This window comes from Leptopilina heterotoma, unplaced genomic scaffold (genome assembly GCF_015476425.1).
Source record: "Leptopilina heterotoma isolate Lh14 unplaced genomic scaffold, ASM1547642v1 Lhet_58, whole genome shotgun sequence".
NCBI classification, from domain to species: domain Eukaryota; kingdom Metazoa; phylum Arthropoda; class Insecta; order Hymenoptera; family Figitidae; genus Leptopilina; species Leptopilina heterotoma.
The window spans coordinates 2,770,376-2,782,533 of NW_025111131.1; the positions used below are offsets into that span (position 1 = coordinate 2,770,376).

At 23.2% G+C, this 12,158-nt stretch overlaps 1 protein-coding gene across 2 annotated transcripts; it reads right to left on the reverse strand.

Moving 5' to 3' along the window:
* Nucleotides 1-56: 56 nt before the first annotated feature.
* On the reverse strand, nucleotides 57-11,066 carry LOC122508833 (protein downstream neighbor of son homolog). Of its 2 annotated transcripts, none has more exons than XM_043622405.1 (7): nucleotides 10,915-11,066; nucleotides 6,051-6,665; nucleotides 4,459-4,787; nucleotides 4,164-4,369; nucleotides 3,873-4,076; nucleotides 537-723; nucleotides 57-457 (listed from the first exon to the last, which is right to left on the reverse strand). In XM_043622405.1, exons 2-7 carry the CDS (start codon nucleotides 6,644-6,646, stop codon nucleotides 282-284), a joined length of 1,698 nt encoding a protein of 565 aa, XP_043478340.1. In that variant the 5' UTR covers nucleotides 6,647-6,665; nucleotides 10,915-11,066; the 3' UTR covers nucleotides 57-281. The 2 variants fall into 2 exon arrangements, with proteins under 2 accessions (XP_043478340.1, XP_043478339.1); XM_043622404.1 differs by having other exon boundaries at nucleotides 10,510-11,056.
* Nucleotides 11,067-12,158: the final 1,092 nt, after the last annotated feature.

The window sequence follows — 12,158 nt, forward strand, 5'->3', positions numbered from 1 at the left end:
ATAATTTGGATGTGTGCTTGGTAACTTTTGTAATTTTTTATGAAAAAATACAAAGATCATGCCAATTGTGTATGTATTTAGATTCACAGAATCTTGATAATTTCACATCAAAATGCGTCACAAAGACTTTAGATTCATCAAACTATCATTTAAAAAAGTATTATTAAATACAATAAATAGAAAAATATTTATTTACACGTATATTGCACTAATATTATTAGACGATAAGAAATTTATTTAAAAAGTCAGTAAGAAAAAATAATTTCTCTTTCATGATAGTTTTACGTCCACGAATACAAATCATTTGAAAATTTCAAATTTTCAACAATGTGTATTCTATTTGGGTCTGGATTGCAGAAGTGTTCCAGCAATTCTTTACTAAAGCCACAATCACTCAGATTTTCCTGACCAAATACACTTTGAGGGAACCTTTCATTTGGTTTCAATTCTTCTTCACCTGAGAAATACAAAAAATTAAATTAAAAAATAGTTTCTGATTGGGAAAAACACAACTATCTTTTTTCAATTTTCTTTACCTTGACCATGCTTAGCTCTCGAAAAAGACGATGTTGAACCCAATTGTGCACAACTTATTGAAAAATATTTACGTTCACTTGTTTTCATCAAAGAACATAGAGCTGGCATTACATGTGGCATTAAAGCACCTTTTAATTCTAAAGAAAAGAATTTATTGTTGTCAACCAGCACTTGATTTTCACGGACCTAAGGACAAATAATAATAATAATACACTTTTAGGATAATTTGAATAGAGAAGAAAAAAATAAAAATACAGTAAGAAAAGCTATATGGTAGTCGTAGGACAGGGTTCGCACTTTTTAATTAGTAAAAGAGTAGTAAAAAGTAGATTTAAGAGTAAAAAGTAGCCATGGAAAAATTAAATTTGACGACTAAAAAAGTAATTTATTTTATTCAGGGTTATCTCAAAAAATTAATTATCAGGGCTCAAACCAGTTCAAGTATTTAAAAATACAAATTTTACGGACCAAAAATGAAAAATTGCGGACCAATTACTGACAAAAATATAACCAGTCCAAGGTTCTTCATGTTTTATAATAATTCAAATTGGCCCAGTGATAAAATCATTATTTTATATTATAAAAATATTGTACTTCAAAATAAATTTAATCTTTTCAATTCAATTATTATTTTCAAGAATTTTTAACTAAAATTATTCTTTAAATCAATTATTTTTAATAATTTTCGAAAAAGTTCTTTGACCATTTTCAAATCCATTTGTTTTAAAATTCAATTTTATTTTTGAAAGTTCACGCTATACTGCTTTTAATATTCAATTATAATCCAAAATTTTAACTAAAATTCATTTTTAAATGAATTTTTATTAGAAAATTCTACTAGAATTCAATTATTTAAATCCAAAAATAATAATTTATTTAATAATTGAATGTTTCTTAAAATTGAATTCTTTTGATGAATTTTAATTAAAATTTTCAAGAATAATTACATTTTGTCGAGAAATTCGATTAAAATTGTATTAAAAATAATTGAAATTCTGCAATGAGTTTTATTATTTGTGAAAATAATAATTCAATTCCTAAAAAGAATATTATTATTTACAATAATAATTGAATCCCTATAAACATTTTATTATTTATGATAATAATTGAATTATTTCAAAGAAATTTATAAAAAATACTTTATAAAAATCGTAAGTTTCCTTTCCGTTAGCAAATTCTCTTCATTCATTTGTTTGTTTTGAAAATTAATTTTTGTGGGTTATTGTCATTTTTTATCTAATTATTAAAAATACAATATTTATTCTTCATCATTTTTGTGAAATTTAATTAATATTTATATATTTTTAAATAATATAAATTTATATCCTCGATAATTAATTTTAAAAAACTTGCAATAAAAAATATCTAAAAAAAGTAGTCAAAATGTAGCTATTGAAAAATTAAACTTGACCACCAAAGACTCTCGTTTTAGACAGTTTACAAAATTCACAGAAATTCTATTCCATATTTTTTATTTTCCTGACTTTTTCCTAATTTCCATCAAAAATTACTTTAAAACAAAATTTTCAAAACTTTTTTCTTATCCTGCTTATAAATTGAATTCTTACAACGAATTTTATTATTCATGAAAGAATTTAAATAATATTTATAAAAATAATTTCATTCATTTCTTTCGATTAATTTTATGAAAATTCTAATTTAAATAATTGAATTCCTGAGAAATTTTTATTATTCACGAAAAGAATTGAATTCTTGCGAATGATTGTATTAGAATTTTTTAAAATAATGGAATTTTCAAGAAGAAATTTATTAGTTTTAAAAATAAATGAATTATTATGATAAATATTATTATTTATGAAAATAATTAAATTTTACAAAGAATTTTATTAAAATACCTCAAAATAATTGAATTTTCGGGAATAATTTTCTTATTTATCGACATAATTGAATGCTTTCGATCAATTATTATTTATGTGGACAATTAAATTCTTAGAAAGAATTTTATTAAAATTTAAAAGAATAATTTAATTATTTAAAAAAATATTGATAAAAATTGTATTTAAGACAATTAATTTCTTTCGAACAATTTTATTGAAATATTTGAAAATAATTGAATTCCTGTGAAAAATTTTAATATTTTTGTAAATAATTGAATTATTGCGAAAAATTTTATTAAAATGTTTAAAAAGAATTGAATTTCTGTGAAAAATTTAGTTATTTTTGAAAATAATTGAATTCTTCATAAGAATATTATAAACATTCTTTTAAATAATTAATTTTTTCGTAATGTAATAAATATTATGAAAATTTTATTTTAAATAATTGAATTCTTGTGAAAAATTTTATTTGTGAAAAGAATTGAATTTTTCGATTAATTAATTTAAAATAGTATTGACAATAATTGGAATTCTTCGATAAGTCTTATTATTTATGAAAATAATTGAATTCTTACTTAAAATTTTATCATAAATTTTTTTAAAAAAATTGAATTTCCATGAAAAATGTTATTATTAGTGAAAGTAATTGAATTATTGTGAAGAATTGTATAAAATACTATTCTAAATTGATTTAATTCCTGTGGAAATATTATTTGTGAAAATAATTGAATTTTGGATGAATTTTATCAATTTTTTTTTAAATAATTGAATTCTTTTGCGAAATTTCATCAAAATACTAGATATTGAAAATAATTGAATTTCGAAATTTTTTTGAAAATAATTGAATCGTTTTAAAGAATTCGATTATAATTTTTGAGAATAGTTTTTTGATTTCCAGTATTTGCGAATTTGAAGTAGTGGAAATTCTCAGGAAAAACAGAAATAGTAGCTTTTAGTGGCTGAAATCTAAAAAAGTACCCAAATAGTAGCATAACGTAAAAAAAGTAGTTAATAGTAGGTTTTAGTAGATGAGTGCGAGGCCTGGATAATTAATTTTTTTTAAATATGATAGAAAATTCTATTTAATTAGTTTTTTAAAAATATTGTTTTGCACTCATGTGTTATGACTACCATGCATATATGTAACCGCGTCTTAGAATAGGGACTTTATGACCAAAAAATCGATGTTTAGATTTAGATGGTTTCTTATACTATAAGGTCCTTAAAATGTAATGCAATTAGTTGCGGGTTAAAAAAATTTTTTTGCAATTATTTAAACAATTTAAAAAAAAAATTTTTTTAACTTCAAAAAAAATTTTCAATGAAAATATACTTTTTTTATGACGAAAATGATTATAGATATTTTCGCTTAAAAACAGCATTTTGAATGAAAAACTTTAAATGCATTTTACTCGAAAAGTTAAGTTTTGTCAGAAGATCCCTTTTCTCAGACGCGGTCACATATATAATTTGTATTTAAGGCAAGTTTAATGAAACCTTTAATGACTTAAGTGTAGCTCCGTTAAACGCCACTGGTGCCAGAAGAGTAGGAGGTATTCCTGCCATATTTCCTATTGTTGTTGTGGCAGATTTACAGTTAATTAGAAAATTAAATAATGCTTGAGCTTCGACTCCAACCACAAAAATTAATGATTGTTTCTCGTTATCAATTTCGCTTTCTTTTTCTGACGTTATCCTATTCTGTAAAGAAAACAACAATTTTTTTTATTTCAAACTTGCAAAAATTAAACGCAAAGTCAGTTAAACAATAGAAAATAGATTCAATACCTGTGAATTGTGGAGCCTTCTGATTACAGATTCATCTACACCAAGACTTTGCAACCAATTGTCATCCAACTCATCTTCATCACACACAGCATTTTGATCTTGCACTTCAGCAAAATTGTCATTATCTTTCGTGTTATTCGAACTTTTCTTTACTAAACCAGAATGTAATTGTGCTCTCTTTTGTAAAGGCATAGTGTATTCTATTTCTAAAATGCATTTATTTTATGAATTCTTATGATTAGAAAAAATTCTTAACGTAAAAATTGGTAATATTTTGATTAAATGTTAAATGAACCTTCTTGCTTCAGTGCCTTCCTAAATCCTCGAGTTGTGGGAGTTAAAAGTGCGTGAAGTTCAGATAATCCACATATTCCAGCAGCACGAAAAAGTGCTGTAAATGAATTAGCGCAAACGTAGAAATATGGACACTGTCTAGCCCGCAATAAATGAAATAACGATCTGAAGCTTTCATTCCATTCCTTATACAAAGCATCTTTTATAACTTGGTTTCCTGCAATAAGACCATTGCTACCACCAGATCCGGTTGCTTTATCCATAACTCGAGGATATAATTCCATCCATGGTATTGATGGATGTTGCCAAACTAAGCAATGACGATGAAACCTGAAGAGTTATTCAAAAAATATCACATTTTATATAATACTCAAATATGAGGCATTCACTGGAAAAAAAACCACATGAAATTGGAAAGCTTGGAAGCCGCTGCCAAGTTGTATATTTTTGTAATTCTCTTTGTGCTCATTTCATCAATATACTTTGCTTCCTCGTAGAGATAATAACACTTGAAATATATGAATAACTTTTCATAAATAGGGTAAAAAATTATTAAAGCTTGGGCCAATCAATGTATTTTTAAATGCTCTATAAGATGATTATAATGGAATCTAAATTCTTCATTTTTTCAACTAACAATTTTGTGGAATTAATTTTTTTGAGAAAATTTAATTACCGGGTTTTCTAAAACAAGTTTTTCAAAAATTATTAAAAATAATGCATTTATAGAAGACTTATAGTTAAAAACACGAAAAAAATTTTTTATTTTATTTTGGAAAAGTTATAAATTATTTCGGAAATTCAATTATTTTCAAGAGTAATATTCTTCGCAAGAACTCAATATTGTTCAAAATTAATATAATTCTTTGCAGGGAATCAATTATTTTTAAAAATTTTATTAAAATTCATCGAAAGAATTCAATTATTTAAAAATTTGTTAATAAAAATCTGTTATGGGAATTAAATTTTAAAAAACATTCTATTATTCAATAAATTATCTATTTTTTGTATTTAAATAATTGAATTCTCATAGAATTTTGTAATAAAAATTGATTTAAAAATGAATTTTAGTTAAAATTTTAGATAATAATTAAATATTAAAATCATTATACCATCAATTTTTAGAAACATAATTGAATTTTGAAATTTATTTTTTGTAAAAAGTTTAATTGAATGTTTTTTACATTATTTTAAGTTTTTATTTTCTAATATATATTTGATTGAAGAATTTGCGAATAATTAAAATTTCGTAAAATTGAATATTGTAAACAAATGGATTTGAAAATTGTCAAAGAACTTATTAAAAATAGTCGATTTAAGGAAGAATTTTAGTTAAAAATGCTTGAATCATCTTTAATTATTATAAAACACGAAGAAATCGATCACTCCGAGTTATCGATATCTTCATGTTTTATAGTTATGAAAAACTTAATTTATATTCTGAAGTAGAATGTTCTCTTATTTGATTCAGACTGTTTATAATTTTGTCAGTAATTGTTCCGTAAAAAATAAAAAATTGTTTAAAGCTTGTACTTAGCAAAAAGGCTTAAAAACAATGTAATATGTAATATGTGAATGAAAATAAAAACCAACCTTGCATTTAGAGTGGTATCCAATGTTGTTTCCTTTTCACCAATGTCCAAACACCTCACGAAACCAGTGGTACTGGATGCTTCTTCGCTAGTTTTCAACTTTACGCTCCAAGCAAATGGCTTGTCTGACATTAATCTAATTTTTTTATGTAGAGTCCAATCTATAGGCACATATTTTTCACCATGCAATTCTTCCTTTTCAGGAATGGAGTCAAAATTTTCAAATTTGTCCAATATATTCTCAAATGTTGTTTCCCTTAATGGACTTGGTTTCTTTACATTTGACGGTTTTAGATTAAGTAATTCAAAAAGCGTCGAATCAAAAGTTGTTTCTAGTTCCGGGTTGTTGTCTTTTAATTTTTTATTTTGCTCATTCTTTGCAAAAGGATTTTTACGTTTAGTCGAAAGGACACTTTTTGAAATTGAACTGGGGTTAGTTTCATTACGTTGGCTGATTAAAGGCTTCGTAATTTTATTATGACTTCCATTCATTCGAGCCTGTAGGGCATTCTTTTTCAATCTAAGACTTTGAATTTCTGTTACTTGATTTGCATTTGACATTTTTAATGCCTCAGATTTTTCTTCTGTATTGTCCATTTTACGTATTATAAAATCTCTAAAACACAATTTTTTATGTTATATAATTTTATAAATAATCTTATAGGGCCAAAATAAGTGAAACCGGCCACTTGAAAAATTTTTATCTCCAATTTTTAAGTTATCTATGATTTTTGGTAGATATATGAGTACACTTTTTCCCCCTAAATTTTTTTTCAAAAAAAAAAATTTATTTTTAAAGTAATCAGCTGTTGAAGTTTTGGGTCATTTTATTTTCATTTTATTATTACTTTGAAACAAATAAAGATAATTAAGTGAATTTTTTTTTAAATTTAAGCTTAAAGTCTATACTTTAAGGATTAAATAAAGCGATTGCTAAAAAATGAAAATTTATAATTGTTATTAACAATTCTTTTAAACAATTGCAAATTGAAGAATGTTCTCAATGTTTTTGAAAGATTAAATTACGATGTATTGATGCGCAAAACTTCAAGCATTAAAATAAAAAAAAGAAAAATGAGTAACCTTCAATATTATAGAAATTGTGTAGATTTTTCTGACAAAATGCAGGCGAAATTTGATCTTTAATCTTAAAAATCCGTTTGAAAGCGTGAAGTTTCTAACAAAACAAAAGACGATCTTATTTATTCGTTTGCAATTTTATCTTTTTCCAGTAACTCAAGTCGAATTTCGCCTGAATTTTGTCAGAAAAATCTACACAATTTCTATAATATTGAAGGTTACTCATTTTTCTTTTTTTTATTTTAATGCTTGAAGTTTTGCGCATCAATACATCGTAATTTAATCTTTCAAAAACATTGAGAACATTCTTCAATTTGCAATTGTTTAAAAGAATTGTTAATAACAATTATAAATTTTCATTTTTTAGCAATCGCTTTATTTAATCCTTAAAGTATAGACTTTAAGCTTTAATTTAAAAAAAAATTCACTTAATTATCTTTATTTGTTTCAAAGTAATAATAAAATGAAAATAAAATGACCCAAAACTTCAACAGCTGATTACTTCAAAAATAAATTTTTTTTTTTTGAAAAAAAATTTAGGGGGAAAAAGTGTACTCATATATCTACCAAAAATCATAGATAACTTAAAAATTGGAGATAAAAATTTTTCAAGTGGCCGGTTTCACTTATTTTGGCCCTATACCTAAATCCTCTTGGTTTTAATTTAGAATTTTTCAAATTTCTTCCCTACAAATTTGGCAAGGATTAAAAATTATCAATTACTTAGAAAAACATCGATTTTCAAAAAAATGTTATTTAGAAAATGTTTAACTTGAAAGGTAGATGCAGCTCTATAAGAATTTCAATCTTCTTCTATATTAATAACTAGCAAATGTTACGCGCGCTAACGCACGAAACGTGATTTTCAAATTAATTATTGTTATGCAAATTACAAAATTTTTTATTTTCAAATATAATTTTTTTAAATAATTTCATAATCAGAATTTTTAAAATTCACTTATTAAGTACAAAACTAATTATTACTATTCATATTTTCAAAAATTTAAATAAAATTTCACGAAAGAATTCAATTATTTTCTAAAATTTTAATAAATCCTTCTAAACAATTCAATTATTTAAATCTTTACAAAAATTCAATGATTTTCAAAACAATTTTAATTGAATACCTCGTAAGAATTCAATTTTAAAAAAAAAATTTAACACATTTCGAAAAATTTCAAAATTTTTACTAAAATTTTAATAAATTCTTCGAAAAAATTCAATTATTTTTATAAATAGTAAAATTCTTCGCAAGAATTCAATTAATTTTATAAATAGTAAAATTCTTTGCAGGAATTCAATTATCTTCAAAATATAATAATTTTACAAATTGAATTCCTTGGATGAATTCAAATATTTTTTTTTTTAATTTTAATTATTTTCTAAAATTTTAATAAATTCTTCGAAACAATTCAACTATTTTTATAAATACTAAAATTCTTTGCAGGAATTAAATTATTTTTAATACAATTTTAATGAAATTACACGAAAGAATTTAATTATTTTCAAAAATTTCCATAAAATTCAATTTTAACAAGAATTTAAAATTCTCTAAAAATAATTCAATTATTCTCAAAATATTTTAAAAAAATTCTTTATAAAAATTAAATTACTTTCAATGCAATTTTTAAATATATTCGTCAAAAAAATTGAAAGAATTCAATTTGTATTTTCAAAAAATAATAAAATTCTTGTAATGAATTCAATTATTTTAAATATAATTAATTTTAATAAAATTCTTTAAAGAAATTCAATTATTTTCGAAACAACTTTAATTGAATTTCTCGAAAAAATTTCATTATTTTTAAATATTTCTATAAAATTCTTCATAAAAATTTAATTATTTCTTAAAATTTTAATAAATTCTTCGAAATATTTCAATTGTTTTTATAAATAGTAAAATTCTTCGCAATAATTCAATTATTTTTATAAATAGTAAAATCCTTTGCAGGAATTCAATTCTTTTCAAAAAAATTTTAATAGAATTCCTCGAAAGAATTTAAATTTTTAAATATTAACATAAAATTCATTTATTTTCTAAAATTTTAATAAATTCTTCGGAACAATTCAATTATTTTTATAAATAGTAAAATTTTTCGCAAAAATTCAATTATTTTTAATACAATTTTAATAAAATTCTTCTTCATAAAATTGAATTGCTTTCAAAATTTTCAATTAAAATTATTAAAGAAACTCCATTAGTTTAAAAAAAATTCAAAGAAATTCTTCAAAAGAATTTAATTAGGTATAATTTTTTAAAATTTTAATAAAATTTTCCGCGAGAATTTAGTTATTTTCCTGAATAATAAAATTCTTTGAAGGAATTCTATTATTATCAAATTTTTTGATAAAATTCTTTGCAACAATTTGATGATTTTCAATACATTAATTTTAAAATTAATAATATTTAAAAAAAAAAAATTATAAAAAAGTTACGAAACAAAAAAGCAAACAACAGCTAACTTCAAACTGCGAAAAGATTACCGGAACATGTACTTCATTATTATTAATTAATTGTTGTATTCCGGTAATCTGTTAGCAGTTTTAAGTTAGTTATTGTTTGCTATTTTGTTTTCTAACTTTTATCATAAATTTACTTTTTAAATATTTTCAAATTATTAAATATTTAAAGTTAATGTATTGAAAATCATTGAATTCTTGCAAAGAATTTCTTTTTTTAAATTGAAAATAATTGAATTCCTTCGAAGAATTTTATCAAAAAATTTGAGAATAACTGAATTTCATCGAAGAATTTTAGTAAAATTTTTGAAAATCATAATTCAGTTCTTTTGATAAATTTCTTTGAATTCTTTCCAAATAATAATTTTATTATTCCTACAAAATAATTTAATTCTTGCGATGAATTTTAATCCTTAAAAAAATAATTGAATTGTTTTGAAGAACTTATTAAAATTAAAGAAAATAATTGGATTCTTTCGAAAAATTTTAATAATAAATATATAAAAAAAATTGAACTGCTTTAGAGGAAAACTATTATTAAAAATTAAAAAAAAATTGAATTCTTTTATGAAATTTTATTAGAATTATTGTATTCAAAATAATAGAATATCTGCAAAGAATTTTACTATATTTATAAAAATAATTGAATTGTTTTGAAGGATTTATTATAATTTTAGAAAATAATTAAATTCTTTTGGAAATTTTTAAAGCGAATTGTTATAAGAAATTTATTACATCATTTTATTTTAACAAACCTTAATTAAATTTTTATAAAAAAAACATCTCACATAAAAAAAGAAAAAAATTTAAGGATAGGAGTTCAGGATAGTTTTAGCAAATTATAATTTCAAATCGAAAGAAAATATTAATTTTGAAAAGAAACATTACAAGTAAAGGTAAATTTAAATTAAACTACATACCTTTGCAGATGTTAAAGAAATGGCATTAAAATTATATAATTATTTACAATAAATTTATATAAATTATAAAACAGAAGAAAAATATTTTTCTGACAAATAAAAGTAGCCAAAAAAATTCATATTGATATAAATAACACTTTTTTTTGTATACAATTGATAATTATTTCACACTAAAAAAACAAATTTTTAGTCCAATTTTTATTATAATTAAGGAAAATGTGGACATTTATTATTTAATTGAGAGAAAATAGTCTCGTGTTGTTTCTCTAAAAAATTTGATATTACTACTTTATTGTCTATTATGCAAAAAAAATTGTTACATTTTAATCTTTATGCCTTTCTCTAGTAAACATTTGAAATAAGAAATTATATTTAAAAAAAAATTTACTAAATTAATATTATTACTTTTTCTTGATGTCAGCATATGACAAAACTTTTACAAAAATTAAAAGAGACAAGTATTTTATATATATAAAAACAGTCGGTCGGAACTTTATAAACACGATAAACACAAATCAGTTGTTGTGAAACAGCAAAAGTGTAGGTCTCTTTTCTTCAGGGTGCATTTACACCTTTGTTGAAATCCCGTTCACACTGGTTCACACCTAGCTGTAAAAAGGTTTTTCTACATTGCTAGCAAATGCATTTATTATGTTTTTTATTCCAAATAGATTCATATTCTTTATATTAATTTACGATAGTTTACTGAGTTAAAGTAAACCTATATGCAAAATATATAATTATTTAGAATCAGACAATTTTGGGTTTAAGGTGCAGAAAACACATGAGACTTTTTTTTCATAAAAAAAATGTTAAAACATGCAGCTTTATAGAAGGAAGAACAGAGAGGTAGAAAAGGACGCAAATATATCTCTATCCTTTTCTAACTCATGTTATGCGTTCGCGAAGGTTTTTGAACTCTTCAATTCAAATGAAAGAAGAAATTTATAACGAAAGAAGAAACCATTCTATCTAAAGGCCAACGCAGAATAGATCTGTAACCGGAACCGCATCGTAAGCGTAACCGTGAGAATGAGTTAAAGAAGGATAGGTATATTGTTTATCCTTCTCTAACTCATTCTTACGCTTACGGTTACGATTGCGGTCCGGTTACAGATCTATTCTGCGTTGGCCTTTAATGACTTTTCGATCAATCCTGATTCTTTATGGAGCGTTTACACCTTCTATAAAAATTGTCCAGAAAGGAAAATTTGCATTGGAGTAAGAGAGTCAGATACACAATCTGACTCTCTTACTCCAATGCAAATTTTCCTTTCTGGACAATTTTTATAGAAGGTGTAAGGGTGCGATCCCATGAATGCAGAATACGTCGACCGAAAGCAGAAAATCATGAGAGTGAAAAGAACAACAATATCTATCTATCTCTTTCGCACTCATGATTTTCTGTTTTCGGTCGACGTATTCTGCTGTAATGGGATTGCACCCTAAACGCTCCATTAATCGATCAAGCATAAAGGTGCTTACATTCTTTCAGCTTTTTAGGCGAGCATTGAAAATGTACTTTCCATAAAAGTACATTTTCAATGCTCGCCTAAAAAGCTGAAAGTATGTAGGCACCTTTACGTTTTTTAACAATGAGTTTAATGCATATGTTGCATTTCTAATATCTTTATTATTCATGCATTAAA